The sequence below is a fragment of the Lichenostomus cassidix genome, unplaced genomic scaffold (genome assembly GCF_008360975.1).
Source record: "Lichenostomus cassidix isolate B80296 unplaced genomic scaffold, HeHo_3.0 HiC_scaffold_35, whole genome shotgun sequence".
Classification (NCBI taxonomy): domain Eukaryota; kingdom Metazoa; phylum Chordata; class Aves; order Passeriformes; family Meliphagidae; genus Lichenostomus; species Lichenostomus cassidix.
Genome location: NW_028147256.1, coordinates 1,385,853 through 1,400,462, shown reverse-complemented (window position 1 = coordinate 1,400,462; position 14,610 = coordinate 1,385,853). Strand labels below are relative to the sequence as shown.

The 14,610-nt window shown below is 42.8% G+C and overlaps 1 protein-coding gene across 1 annotated transcript in view; it reads left to right on the top strand.

The window, feature by feature from the left end:
* The window catches only part of LOC146424027 (general transcription and DNA repair factor IIH helicase subunit XPD-like), a 58,259-nt gene that overhangs the window by 18,706 nt on the left and 24,943 nt on the right, over positions 1–14,610 (top strand). The window contains exons 11-16 of the mRNA XM_085044022.1: positions 1,097–1,265; positions 4,744–4,862; positions 8,042–8,111; positions 9,259–9,328; positions 10,435–10,536; positions 11,535–11,598. Of these exons, the coding sequence (XP_084900148.1) occupies positions 1,097–1,265; positions 4,744–4,862; positions 8,042–8,111; positions 9,259–9,328; positions 10,435–10,536; positions 11,535–11,598 (594 nt within the window). The remainder of the gene's footprint in view (positions 1–1,096; positions 1,266–4,743; positions 4,863–8,041; positions 8,112–9,258; positions 9,329–10,434; positions 10,537–11,534; positions 11,599–14,610) is intronic.

Sequence of the window (14,610 nt, the reverse complement as noted above, 5' to 3'; positions counted from 1 at the left end):
TTCCCCCATTTTTTCCCCATTTTTCCCCATTTTTTTCCCGTTTTAACCCATTTTTTCCCAATTTTTTCACTGTTTCTCCCCATTTTTTCCCATTTTTTCGTCATTTTAACTCATTTTTTCCTCATTTTTTCATTCTTTCTCCCCATTTTCCCCCATTTTTTCCCATTTTTTCCTCATTTCTCCCCATTTCCCCATTCCCAGAGGCCATCCCAGGCAGCATTCGCACCGCAGAGCACTTTGTGGGATTCCATTTTTTCTCCATTTTTCCCCATTTTTCCCCAATTTTTTCTCATTTTTTTCTCGTTTTAACTCACTTTTTCCCATTTTTTTCTCCGCTTATTCCCTTTTTTCCCATTTTCCCCCCTATTCTCCCCATTTTTTCCTTGTTTTTTCCACATTTGCCCCCATTTTTTCACCATTTCTCCCCATTTTTCCCCATTTTTTTCCAATTTTTTCTTCATTTTTTACACGTTTTTCCCTGTTTATTCCCATTTTTTCCCCATTTTTTCTTCATTTTTCCCCATTTTTTCCCTATTTTTTCCCCATTTTCTCCCCATTTTTTCTCTGTTTTTTGCCATTTTCCCCCCATTTCTCCCCATTTTTTCACCATTTCTCCCCATTTTTCCCCATTTTCTCCCATTTTTTCCTCATTTTAACTCACTTTTTCCCCATTTTTTCCCCATTTTTCTCCATTTTTTCCTTGATTTCACTCACTTTTTCCCCATTTCTCCCCATTTTCTCCCATTTTTTCCCAATTTTTGTTCATTTTTCCCCATTTTCCCCATTCCCAGAGGCCATCCCTGGCAGCATTCGCACCGCAGAGCACTTTGTGGGATTCCATTTTTCCCCCATTTTTCCCCATTTTTCCCCATTTTTTCTCCATTTTTCCCCATTTTCTCCCATTTTTTCCTCATTTTAACTCATTTTTTCCCCATTTTTTCCCCGTTTCTCCCTCATTTTCTCAATTTTTTTTCATTTTACCCCCATTTTTCCCCATTTTTTCATCATTTTAACTCACTTTTTCCCCATTTTCTCCCCATTTCTCCCCATTTTTTCCCATTTTTTCCTTGTTTTAACTCATTTTCCCCATTCCCAGAGGCCATCCCGGGCAGCATCCGCACCGCAGAGCACTTTGTGGGATTCCTCCGCCGGCTGGTTGAACATCTCCGAGCTCAGCTGAGATCTCCCCGAGTGCAGCAGCTCAGCCCTGCAGCTTTCCTCAGGGAGCTCAGGGACAGGGTCTGCATCGAGCGCAAACCCCTCAGGTGAGCCAAAAAATGGGGTTGGGAGCCCAAAAAATGGGGTCAGGAACCCAAAAAATGGGATTAGGAACCCAAAAAATGGGGTTGGGATGCTAAAAAATGGGGTTGGGAGCTCTAAAAACCCCAAAAAATGGGATCTGCAGCCTAAAAAATGGGATTTGCACCCCAAAAAATGGGGTTGGGATGTTAAAAAATGGGATTGGGAGCCCAAAAAATGGGGTCAGGAACCCAAAAAATGGGATTAGGAACCCAAAAAATGGGGTTGGGAGCTCCAAAAACTCCAAAAAATGGGATCTGCAGCCTAAAAAATGGGGTTGGGAGCCCCAAAAATGGGGTTGGGACCTTTAAAAACCCCAAAAAACGGGGTTGGGAGGCTGAAAAATGGGATTAGGATGTGTAAAATCCCCAAAAAATGGGATTGGGAGCCCAAAAAATGGGATCTGCATCGAGCGCAAACCCCTCAGGTGAGCCAAAAAATGGGGTCAGAAACCCAAAAAATGGGATCAGGAACCCAAAAAATGGGGTTGGGATGCTAAAAAATGGGGTCTGGAGCTCCAAAAATGGGGTTGGGACCTTTAAAAACCCCAAAAAATGGGGTTGGGACCCCAAAAAACCCAATTGGGACCACGAGAAATGGGGTTGGGAGCCCAAAAAATGGGATCTGCATCGAGCGTAAGCCCCTCAGGTGAGCCAAAAAATGGGGTCAGGAACCCAAAAAATGGGATCAGGAACCCAAAAAATGGGATCAGGAACCCAAAAAATGGGATCAGGAACCCAAAAAATGGGATCTGCACCCCAAAAAATGGGGTTGGGATGTGTAAAATGCCCAAAAAATGGGGTTGGGAGCCCAAAAAATGGGGTTGGGATGTTAAAAAATGGGGTTAAGACCTCTGAAAACCCCAAAAAATGGGGTTGGGATGTTAAAAAATGGGATCTGCGCCTTGAAAAATGGGGTTGGGAGCCTAAAAAATGGGGTCAGGAACCCGAAAAATGGGATCTGCACCCCAAAAAATGGGATTAGAAACCCATAAAATGGGATCAGAAACCCAAAAAATGGGATCTGCATCGAGCGTAAGCCCCTCAGGTGAGCCAAAAATGGGGTGGGGAGCCCGAAAAATGGGATCAGGAACCCAAAAAATGGGGTTGGGAGCTCTAAAAACCCCAAAAAATGGGATCTGCAGCCTAAAAAATGGGGTTGGGAGCCCCAAAAATGGGGTTGGGACCTTTAAAAACCCCAAAAAACGGGGTTGGGAGGCTGAAAAATGGGGTTGGGATGTGTAAAATGCCCAAAAAATGGGATTGGGAGGTTGAAAAATGGGGTTGGGACCCCAAAAAATGGGATCTGCACCCCAAAAAATGGGGTTGGGACCTTTAAAAACCCCAAAAAATGGGGTTGGGAGATCAAAAAATGGGGTTAAGACCTCTTAAAACCCCAAAAAAATGGGGTTGGGACCCCAAAAAATGGGATTGGGATGTTAAAAATGGGATTTGCACCCCAAAAAATGGGGTTGGGACCTCTAAAAACCCCATTAGGACCCCAAAAAATGGGATCTGCATCCTGAAAAGTGGGGTTGGGACCCCAAAAAATGGGGTCTGCACCTCAAAAAATGGGATTAGGATGTGTAAAATCCCCAAAAAATGGGGTTGGGATGTTAAAAAATGGGGTCTGGAGCTCCAAAAATGGGGTTGGGAGCCCAAAAAATGGGATCTACACCCCAAAAATCCCCTCAAAAATCCCCCAAATTCTCCCAAATCCTCCAAGTTCCCCCCAAAATCCCCCAAATTCCCCAAATTCCCCAAATTCTCCTCCAAAATGCCCCAAATTCCCCAAAAATCCCCCAAAAACCCCAAATAATTCCCGGCAGGTTCTGTGCCGAGTAGATTTTGGGGTCCCTGGGATGGTTTTTGGGGTCCCTGGGGTGGGTTTTGGGTTTTTTGGGATCCCTGGGGTGGTTTTTGGGTTCCCTTGGGTGGATTTTGGGGTCCCTGGGGTGGATTTTGGGTGTTTTGGGGTCTCTGGGCTGGTTTTTGGGGTCCCTGGGGTAGTTTTTAGGGTCTCTGGGGTCCCTGGGGTGGATTTTGGGGTTTTTTTTTTGGGTTTTTGGGGTTTTTGGGATCCCTGGGGTGGATTTTGGGGTCCCTGGGATGGTTTTTGGGGTCCCTGGGATGGTTTTTGGGGTCGCTGGGTGGATTTTAGGGTCCCTGGGGTGGTTTTTGGGGTTTTTGGGGTCCCTGGGGTAGTTTTTAGGGTCCCTGGGGTGGTTTTTGGGGTCCCTGGGATGGTTTTTGGGGTCCCTGGGATGGATTTTGGGGTCTCTGGGATGGTTTTTGGGTTCCCTTGGGTGGATTTTGGGGTCCCTGGGATGGATTTTGGGGTCCCTGGGATGGTTTTTGGGTTTTTTGGGGTCCCTGGGATGGTTTTTGGGGTCTCTGGGTTGGTTTTTGGGGTTTTTGGGATCTCTGGGATGGTTTTTGGGGTCCCTGGGATGGTTTTTGGGCTCCCTGGGATGGTTTTTGGGGTCTCTGGGATGGTTTTTGGGGTCCCTGGAGTGGATTTTGGGGGTTTTTTTTGGGTTTTTGGGTTTTTTGGTGTCTCTGGGTTGGTTTTTGGGGTCCCTGGGATGGTTTTTGGGGTCCCAAATCCCCCAAATCTCCTCTCAGGTTCTGTGCCGAGCGGCTGCACTCTCTGCTCCCTGGGATGGTTTTTGGGGTCTCTGGGATGGTTTTTGGGTTTTTTGGGGTCTCTGGGATGGTTTTTGGGATTTTTGGGGTCTCTGGGTTGGTTTTTGGGGTCCCTGGGATGGTTTTTGGGGTTTTTTGGGATCCCTGGGGTGGTTTTTGGGATCCCTGGGGTGGATTTTGGGGGTTTTTTTGGGTTTTTTGGGGTCCCTGGGATGGATTTTGGGATTTTTGGGGTCCCTGGGGTGGTTTTTGGGGTCCCAAATCCCCCAAATCTCCCCTCTCAGGTTCTGTGCCGAGCGGCTGCACTCTCTGCTCCCTGGGGTGGTTTTTGGGGTCCCTGGGATGGTTTTTGGGGTCCCTGGGGTGGATTTTGGGTTTTTTGGGGTCCCAAATCCCCCAAATCTCTCCCCAGGTTCTGTGCCGAGCGGCTGCACTCTCTGCTCTCTGGGATGGTTTTTGGGGTCCCTGGGATGGATTTTGGGGTCTCTGGGTTGGTTTTTGGGTTTTTTGGGGTCCCTGGGATGGTTTTTGGGGTCTCTGGGTTGGTTTTTGGGGTCCCTGGGATGGTTTTTGGGGTCTCTGGGATGGTTTTTGGGATTTTTGGGGTCTCTGGGTTGGTTTTTGGGGTCCCTGGGATGGTTTTTGGGGTTTTTTGGGATCCCTGGGGTGGTTTTTGGGATCCCTGGGGTGGATTTTGGGGGTTTTTTTGGGTTTTTTGGGGTCCCTGGGATGGATTTTGGGATTTTTGGGGTCCCTGGGGTGGTTTTTGGGATCCCAAATCCCCCAAATCTCCCCTCAGGTTCTGTGCCGAGCGGCTGCACTCTCTGCTCCGCACTCTGGCTCTGCCTGACGTCGCTGATTTCTCCCCAATCACCCTGGTGGCCAATTTTGCTACTCTGGTCAGCACTTATAGCAAAGGTAAAAACCCCCAAAAAAATCCCAAAAAACACCCTAAAACGTTACAGAACACCTACAGCACAGGTGGGATCTGAAAAACCCCAAAAAAACCCAAAAAATCCAAAAAAAATCCCAAAAAAACCCCAAAAAATCCCAAAAAACCCCTAAAAATCACCCCAAAAATCACCCCAAAACCCTACAGAACACTTACAGTAAAGGTGGGATCTGAAAAACCCCAAAAAAACCCCAAAAAATCCCCAAAAAACCTTAAAAACCACCCTGAAATCACCCCAAAACTCTGGTCAGCACTTATAGCAAAGGTAAAAACCCCAAAAAAATCCCAAAATCACCCCAAAACCCTATAGAACACTTACAGTAAAGGTGGGATCTGAAAAACCCCAAAAAACCCAAAAAAAACCCCAAAAAAACCCCAAAAAATCCCAAAAAAACCCTAAAAATCACCCCAAAAATCACCCCAAAACCCTGGTCAGCACTTATAGCAAAGGTAAAAACCCCAAAAAAATCCCAAAAAAACCCTAAAACCCTATAGAACATTTACAGTAAAAGTGGGATCTGAAAAACCCAAAAAAAACCCAGAAAAACCCCAAAAAATCCAAAAAAAATCCCCAAAAAACCCCAAAAATCACACTAAAATCATCCCAAAACTCTGGTCAGCACTTATAGCAAAGGTAAAAACCCTAAAAAAATCCCAAAAATCACCCCAAAACCCTATAGAACACTTACAGTAAAAGTGGGATCTGAAAAACCACAAAAAACCCCCAAAAAATCCCAAAAAACCCTAAAAATCACCTCAAAAAGCACCCCAAAACACTGGTCAGCACTTACAGCAAAGGTAAAAACCCTAAAAAAATCCCAAAAATCACCCCAAAACCCTATAGAACATTTACAGTAAAAGTGGGATCTGAAAAACCCAAAAAAAACCCAGAAAAACCCCAAAAAATCAAAAAAAAATCCCCAAAAAAACCCAAAAATCACACTAAAATCATCCCAAAACTCTGGTCAGCACTTATAGCAAAGGTAAAAACCCCAAAAAAATCCCAAAAACCATCCCAAAACCCTATAGAACATTTACAGTAAAAGTGGGATCTGAAAAACCCCAAAAAACCCCAAAAAACCCCAAAAAAACCCCTAAAACCTGACAGAATTCCTACAGCAAAGGTGGGATCTGAAAAATCCCAAAAAACCCCAAAAAAATACCAAAAAGTCCCAAAAAAACCCTAAAAATCACCCCAAAAACCATCCCAAAACTCTGGTCAGCACTTATAGCAAAGGTAAAAACCCCAAAAAAATCCCAAAAATCACCCCAAAACCCTATAGAACACTTACAGTAAAGGTGGGATCTGAAAAACCCCAAAAAACCCCAAAAAATCCCCAAAAAACCTTAAAAACCACCCTGAAATCACCCCAAAACTCTGGTCAGCACTTATAGCAAAGGTAAAAACCCCAAAAAAATCCCAAAAACCATCCCAAAACGCTACAGAACACCTACAGCAAAGGTGGGATCTGAAAAACCCCAAAAAACCCCCAAAAAATCCCAAAAAACCCCCAAAAATCCCAAAAAAATCCAAAAAATAAAAAAAAACCCAAAAAATCCCCAAAAAATCCTCAAAAAACCCAAAAAAAATCCCAAAAAAATCCCAAAAAAACCCTAAAAATCACCCCAAAAATCACCCCAAAACCCTATAGAACACTTACAGTAAAGGTGGGATCTGAAAAACCCCAAAAAATCCCCAAAAAATCCCAAAAAAACCCCAAAAATCACCCCAAAAACCACCCCAAAACCCTGGTCAGCACTTATAGCAAAGGTAAAAACCCCTAAAAAACCCCAAAAATCATCCCAAAACTCTATAGAACACCTAGAGTAAAGGTGGGATCTGAAAAACCCCCAAAAAATCCCAAAAAAACCCCAAAAAATCCCCAAAAACCCCCCAAAAAATCCCAAAAAAACCTTAAAAATCACACTGAAATCATCCCAAAACCCTGGTCAGCACTTATAGCAAAGGTAAAAACCCCAAAAAAACCCTAAAAACTTCCCCAAAATCCCAAAAATCCCCAAAAAAATCAAAAAACCCCCCAAAAAATACCAAAAAATCCCCAAAATCCCCCAAAACCTTCCCAAAATCAAAAAAAACCTCCCAAAAGCCTCCCCAAAATCCCCAAAAAATCCCCAAAATCCCCAAAATCCCCAAAATCCCAAATCCCAAAAAAGATCCAAAAAGAACCTCCCCAAAATCCCCAAAAAACAAAAAAATCCCAAAATCCCCAAAAACTTCCCAAAATCCCAGCTTCCCCAAAATCCAAAAAAATCCCCAAGATCCCAAACCCAAAAAAACTCCCAAAAATCCCAAAAACTTCCCCAAAATCTAAAAACCTCCCCAAAATCCCAAAAATCCCAAAAAATCCCAAACGTCCCCAAAATAAAAAAAAATCCATAAAAAACCAAAAAAATCCCCAAAAACCCAAAAAAATCCCCCAAACTTCCCCCAAAATCCCCAAAAACCTTCCCAAAAAAAAAAAAAAAAAACAAAAAATTCCAAAAAAAACCCAAAAAAATCCCCAAAACCCCAAAAAAACCTCCCCAGAATCCCCACAAACCTTCCCAAAATCCCAAAAGCCCCAAAAACCTCCCCAAAATCTTCCCCAAAATCCCGAAAAACTTCCCCAAAATCCCCCAAATCCCTCCAAATTCCCCTAAAATCCCCCAAAATTCCTCCCAAAATCCCAAAAAAACCCCCAAATTCCTCCCAAAATTCCCCAAATCCCTCCAAATTCCCCTAAAATCCCCCAAAATTCCTCCCAAATCCCCAAAATCCCAACAAAATTCCTCCCAAAATCCCCAAATCTCCAAATCCCCACAAAATCACACCAAATCCCCAAAATCCCCAAATCCCTCCAAATTCCCTAAAATCCCCAAATCCTCCAAATTCCCTAAAATCCCCCAAATTCCTCCCAAAATCCCCAAAATCCCAAAAAAACCAAAAATTCCTCCAAAATCCCCAAATCCCCCAAAATCCCCCAAAATCCCCCAAAATCCCCCAATCCCTCTAAAATCCCCCAAATCCCCTCCAAATTCCCCTAAATTCTCCTCCAAATTCCTCTAAAATCCCCCAAAATCCCCAAAATCCCCAAAAATCCCCAAAAAACCCCAAAAAATCCCCAAAATCCCAAAAACCCTGCAGGTTTCACCATCATCATTGAGCCTTTCGACGATCGAACTCCAAACATCCCAAACCCTGTGCTGCACTTCAGGTGGGAATTTGGGGTTTTGGGGGGATTTTGGGGGATTTGAGGATTTTGGGAATTTTGAGGATTTTAGGATTTGGGGAGAATTTGGGGGGTTTGAGAGAGATTCTGAGGAATTTGAGGATTTTGAGAGGCTGGGGGGATTTTGGAGGATTTTGTGGGGATTTTGGGGATTTGAGGTTTTTGAAAATTTGGGGGCAGTGAGTTGCAGGGGATTTTGAGGTGAAGGATTTTGAGATTTGGATGAGTGGGATATTTTAAGGGGGTTTTGGGGGATTTTGGAGTGAATTTGGGGGATTTTGGAGGATTTTGGGGGGATTTTGAAATTTGAAATTTGAGAGTTTTGAGGATTCTGAGAATTTGGGGATTTTGAGGTATTTTGGGGATTTTGGGAGATATTTTAAGGGGAATTTGGGGATTTTGGAGGAATTTGGGAATTTTTGGATGAGGTACAGGATATTTTTAAGGGGATTTTGGAGGTGAATTTGGGGGATTTTGGGGGAATTTTGGAGGATTTTTGGAGGAGAATTTGGGGGAATTTGGAGGAGATTTTGGAGAGAAATTTGGGGATTTTTGGAAGAGATTTTGGTGGATTTTAGGGGATTTTGGAGGGGAATTTGGGGGAATTTGGGGGATTTTTGGGGATTTTTGGAGGGTAATCTTGGGGATTTTAATGGGAATTTGGGATATTTTTTGGATGAGAATTTGGGATATTTTTAATGGGATTTTGGGGGATTTTTGGAGGGGAATTTGGGGTATTTCTAAGGGCAATTTGGGGGATTTTTAAGGGGATTTTGGGGTTTTGGGGATTTTTGGTGGGATTTTGGGTTGGTGGGGTATTTTGGGAAGAATTTGGGGGTATTTTAAGGGGATTTTGTAAATTTTGGGGAGTTTTAGGAGGGTATTTGATGGGATTTTTGGGGGATTTTGGGAGTATTTTAATGGGATTTTGAGGTGGAATTTGGGGGATTTTGGGGTATTTTTAATGGGGTTTTGGGGGATTTGGGGTATTTTTAAAGGTATTTTAAATTTTGGGGGATTTTTAAGGGGATTTTTAGGTTATTTTTGGAGGGGATTTTTGGGTATTTTTGGGGTTTAATTTGGGGTTTTTTTGGGGGATTTTGGGGTCTCTAACCCCCCAAATCCCCCCCAGCTGCCTGGATGCTTCCATCGCCATCAGACCTGTTTTTGAGAGATTCCAGTCTGTCATTGTCACCTCTGGGGTGAGAGAGACCCCAAAATGTCCCAAAAATGTCCCCAAAAATATTTCCAAAATGTCCCAAAAATGTCCCCAAAATCTCCCCAAAATGTCCCCAAAATGTCCCCAGAAAATCCCCAAATTATCCTCAAAATATCCCCAAAATGTCCCAAAAGAGTCCTCAAAATGTCCCCAAAATGTCCCCAAAATGTCCCCAAAATGTCCTCAAATTGTCCCCAAAATGTCCCCAAAAAGTCCCCAAAAAGTCCCCAAAATGTCCCCAAAATGTCCCCAAAATGTCCCCAAAATGTCCCCAAAATGTCTCCAAAATGTCCCCAAAATACCCTAAAATCCCACGAAATATCCCCAAAACCCTAAAATGTCCCCAAAATCCCAAAACCCAAAATTCTCCCTAAATCCCCAAAAATCCCAAAAAAATCCTCAAAATATCCCAAATTACCCAAAATGTCCCCAAATTCTCAAATCCCCAAAAATCCCAAAATGCCCCAAATTTATCCCCAAAAATCCCCAAAATGCCCAAAATGTCCCCAAAAAATCCCAAAATGCCCAAAAATTCCCCAAAAATCCCCTGAGTCCCCAAAAAATCCCCAAAATACCCAAAATGCCAAAATCCCCAAAACCCCTCAAAATCCCCAAAATCCACCCTGAGACCCCCAAGATATCCCAAAATCCCCCAAAATCCACCAAAAAATCCCCCAAATATCACAAAATCCTAAAATTTCCCAATCCCCCCAAAATCACCCTGAGACCCAAAATCCCAAAATCTCCCAAATCTCTCAGACGTTATCTCCTCTGGAATTTTACCCCAATCCCCAAAAGCTCCCAAAATCCACCAAAATCCACAAAAATCCCCCAAAACCCCTCAAAATCCCCAAAAACCCCAAATCCCCCAAATCCCAAAATCCCCCAAAACCCCAAAATTCCCCCCAAATCTTCCCAAAAATCCCCAAAATCTAAAATCACAAAAATCAACAAAAATCCCTAAATTCCCCCAAAATCCCAAAAATCCCCCAAAACCCCTCAAAATCCCCCAAAATATCCCCAGAAACCCCCCAAAAAATCCCCAAAATCCCCCAAAATCCCCCCAAAAAATCCCAAAATCTCTCCCAGACGTTATCTCCTCTGGAATTTTACCCCAAAATCCTGGGATTTCGCCCCGTTACCATGGCAACCTTCAGCATGACGCTGGCCAGGACCTGCCTCTGCCCCATGGTGGGTTTGGGGGATTTTGGGGATTTTTGGGGGAATTTGGGGGATTTTTTGGGGATTTTGGGGGATTTGGGGTTTAGGGGGTTTTGGGGGGATTTGGGGATTTAGTTTCAGGGGTCTCAGGGTAGATTTTGGGGGATTGGAATTGTTTGGGGTATTTTAGTAGGGGATTTGGGGGAATTTTGGAGGATTTTGGAGGATTTTGGGGTTTTGGGGGTTTTGGGGATTTTGGGGGGGATTTGGGGGGATTTGGGGACAGGGGGAGATTTTGGGGAGGTTTTGGGGATTTAGGGTGATTTTGGGGGGAGATGGTTTTGGGGGGATTTTTGGATTTTGGGGGAGTTTTGGGGATTTTGAGGATTTAGCAGGAATTTGAATTTTGGGGATTTTAAGGCATTTGGGAATTTGGGGTTTTGTGGATTTGGGGGATTTTGGGGGAGTTTTGGGTTTTGGGGTGATTTTGGGGTGATTTGGAGGATTTTGGGGAATTTGGGGGATTTGGGGATTTTCTTGGGGTTTTGGGGTGATTTTGGAGGGGGTTTTTAGGGATTTGGGGGGTTTTAGGGGTTTGGAAACCTTTGGGAAGTTTGGGGAGGATTTTGGGGAGATTTCAGGGAGATTTTGGGGAGATTTGGGGGATTGGGGTAGTTTTGGGGATTTTTGGGGTTTTGGTGATTTTGGGGGCTTTTTCAGGAGTTTTGGGGTTTTTGGGGGATTTTCGGGTGATTTTTGGGATTTTGGGGTGGGGTTTTTGGGGACATTGGGGGTTTTGGGGGAATTTTGGGGGTTTGGGTTTTTAGTGGGAATTCTTGGGGTTTTTTTTGTTTTTTAGTGGTATTTGGGATTTTTGGGGTTGGATTTTGGGGTCCCTGGGGTTCTCAGCCCCCAAAATCCCCCCAAAATCCCCCAAAAATCCCCAAAATTCCCCAAAATCCCCCAAAAATCCCCAAAATCCCCCAAAAATCCCCCAAATCCCCCAAAAATCCCCAAAATCCCCCCAGATCGTGGGCAGAGGCAACGACCAGGTGGCAATGAGCTCCAAGTTCGAGTCCCGCGAGGACATCGGTGCGTTTTTGGTGTTTTCTGGGGGTTTTTTTGGGGTATTTTTGGGTTTTTTGGGGTTTTTTGGGGATTGTTTTGGGGTTTGGGAGGATTTTGTGGTTTTTGTGGGTTTTGGGGGATTTTGGGGTTTTTTGGGGGTTTGGGGTTTTGGGGGTTTTGGGGGTTTTGGAGTTTTGGGATTTTTATGGGTTTTTGTTTTGGGATTTGTGGTTTTAGGGAGGGATTTGGGTTTTGGGGGGATTTTGTGGGTTTTTTGGGATTTTTTAATGGGTTTTTTGGGGTTTTTGGGGTTTAGGTTTTGGGGGTTTTTGGGGTTTTTTTGGGATTTTGGGGGTTTTTTGGGTTTGGGGTTTTTGGGGGTTGTTTGGGGTTTTGGGGATTTTGTGGGTTTTGGGGGATTTTGGGGTTTTTTGGGGGTTTTGGGGTTTTTGGGTTTTGGGGTTTTTTAATGGATTTTTGGGGTTTTTGGGGTTTTGGGTTTGGGGATTTTTTGATGGTTTTGGGGTTTTTTGGGGTTTGGGTTTTTGGGGGATTTGGGTTTTTGGGGATTTTTGTGGGTTTTGGTGGTTTTAGGGGTTTTGGGCTTTGGGGTTTTGATTTTTTAGTGTTTTGGGGGTTTAGGGTTTTGGGTTTTTGGGGATTTTTGGGGGATTTTTTGGGGGGGTTTTTTTGGGGGTGGATTTTGGAGTTTTTTGGGGTTTTTGGGATTTTTTGGGTTTTGGGGGTGTTTTGGATTTTTGGGGGACTTTTTGGGATATTTTCTGGGATTTTTGGGTGGTTTTTTGGGCGATTTTTTGGGGATTTTTTTGGGGATATTTTTGGGTTTTCTTGGTGATATTTTTGGGATCTTTTGGGGGATTTTGTGTGATTTTTTGGGGGGATTTTTTGGGGATTTTTTTGGGATTTTTTTGTGGATGTTTTTGGGATTTTGGGATTTTTTATTTTTGTGACCTATAACCCCAAATTCCCCAAATCAGCTGTGATCAGGAACTACGGGCAGCTGCTGCTGGACTCTGTGGGGTTTCGGGGATTTTTGGGGATTTTGGGGTTTTGAGGGGATTTTTTGGGGTTTTCTTGGGGATTTTGGGGTTTTTTGGGATTTTTTGGAGTTTTTTTGGGGATTTTGGGGATTTTTTTTTTGGGGATATTTTTGGGGGATATTTTGGGATTTTGGGGGGATTTTGGAGGATTTTTGGGGTTTTTTTGGGGATATTTTTGGGATTTTTTGGGGATTTCATGGGATATTTTTGGGATTTTTTTGAGGACTTTTGGGGTATTTTTGGGATATTTTTGGGGATTTTTTTGGGATGATTTTGGATATTTTGGGGATTTTTGGGATGTTTTTGGGATGATTTTGGGGGATTTTAGGATGTTTTTGGGATATTTTGGGATTTTTGGTGGTTTTGGGGATATTTTTGGGATATTTTGGGGGTTTTTGGGAATTTTTGGGATTTTTTGGGGATGTTTTTGGATATTTTGGGGATTTTTTTGGGATGTTTTTGGGGATGATTTTGGGGGATTTTTTAGAATGTTTTTTGGGATTTTTGGTGGTTTTTGGGGGGATATTTTCGGGATTTTTTGGGGATATTTTTGGGATTCTTTGGGGGACTTTTTGGGGATATTTTTGGGATGTTTTTGGGGGTATTTGGAGGACTTTTTGGGTATTTTTGGGGCTGGTTTTGGGATATTTTTGGGGGGATTTTTGAGCTGGTTTTTGGAATGTTTTTGGGGTTTTTTTTTCGTTTTTGGGGTTTTCTTTGGGGGATATTTTAGGGATTTTTTTGGGGATGTTTTTGGGGATTTCTTTGCTTTATTTTTGTGATTTTTTGGGGTTTTCTTGGGGATATTTTTGGGATTTTTGGGGGGATTTTTTCGGGGAACTCTGTTGGGTTTTTGGCTTTTTTTTTGGGGATATTTTAGGGATTTTTTTGTGACCCTAATAACCCCAAATTCCCTCCAAAATCCAGCTGTGATCAGGAACTACGGGCAGCTGCTGCTGGAACTCTGTGGGGTTTCGGGGATTTTTTTGGGGTATTTTTGGGGATTTTTTTGGGATTTCTTGGGATTTCTTGGGGATTTTTTGGGATGTTTTTGGGGATTTTTTTTGGATTTTTTCAGGGAATTCTGTTGGGTTTTTGGGGATGTTTTGGGGATTTTTTGGGATGTTTTAGGGGATATTTTTGGGTTTTCTTGACAATATTTTTGGGATTTTTTGGCGTTTTCTTGGCGATATTTTTGGGATTTTTTGGAGATGGTTTTGGGGATTTTTTGGGGTTTTCTTGGGGATTTTTTGGGATGTTTTTGGGATATTTTTTGGGGATTTTTTGGGATGTTCTTGGGGATATTTTTGGGGATTTCTTGGCGATATTGGGATTTTTTGGGGATTTTTTGGGATATTTTTGGGGATTTTTTGGGGATGATTTTGGATATTTTTGGGGATATTTTTGGGATGTTTTTGGGGATGATTTTGGGGGATTTTTTAGGATGTTTTTGGGGATATTTTTTGGGATTTTTTGGGGTTTTCTTTGGGATTTTTTTGGGGATGTTTTTGGGATGCTTTTGGTATTTTTGGGGGGATTTTTTGGTGTTTTCTTGGGGATATTTTTGGGATTTTTTGGGGATTTTTTGGGAATTTTTGGGGATGATTTTGGGGGATTTTTTAGGATGTTTTTGGGGATATTTTTGGGATTTTTTGGGGATATTTTTGGGATTTTTTGGGGATTTTTTGGGGATGTTTTTGGGGATATTTTTGGGATTTTTTGGGGTATTTTTTGGGGATATTTTGGGGAATTTTTGGCGATATTTTTAGGACTTTTTGGGGGATTTTTTGGGAATTTTTTGGGGGATTTTTTAGGGATTTTTTGGGGATTTTTTGAGAGGTTTTTTGGAAATTTTTGGGATTTTTTGGGGTTTTCTTGGGGATATTTTGGGGATTTTTTGGCGATATTTTTGGCGATTTTTTGGGATTTTTTTTTTTTATTTTTTGGGGGATATTTTAGGGATTTTCTGGGGATG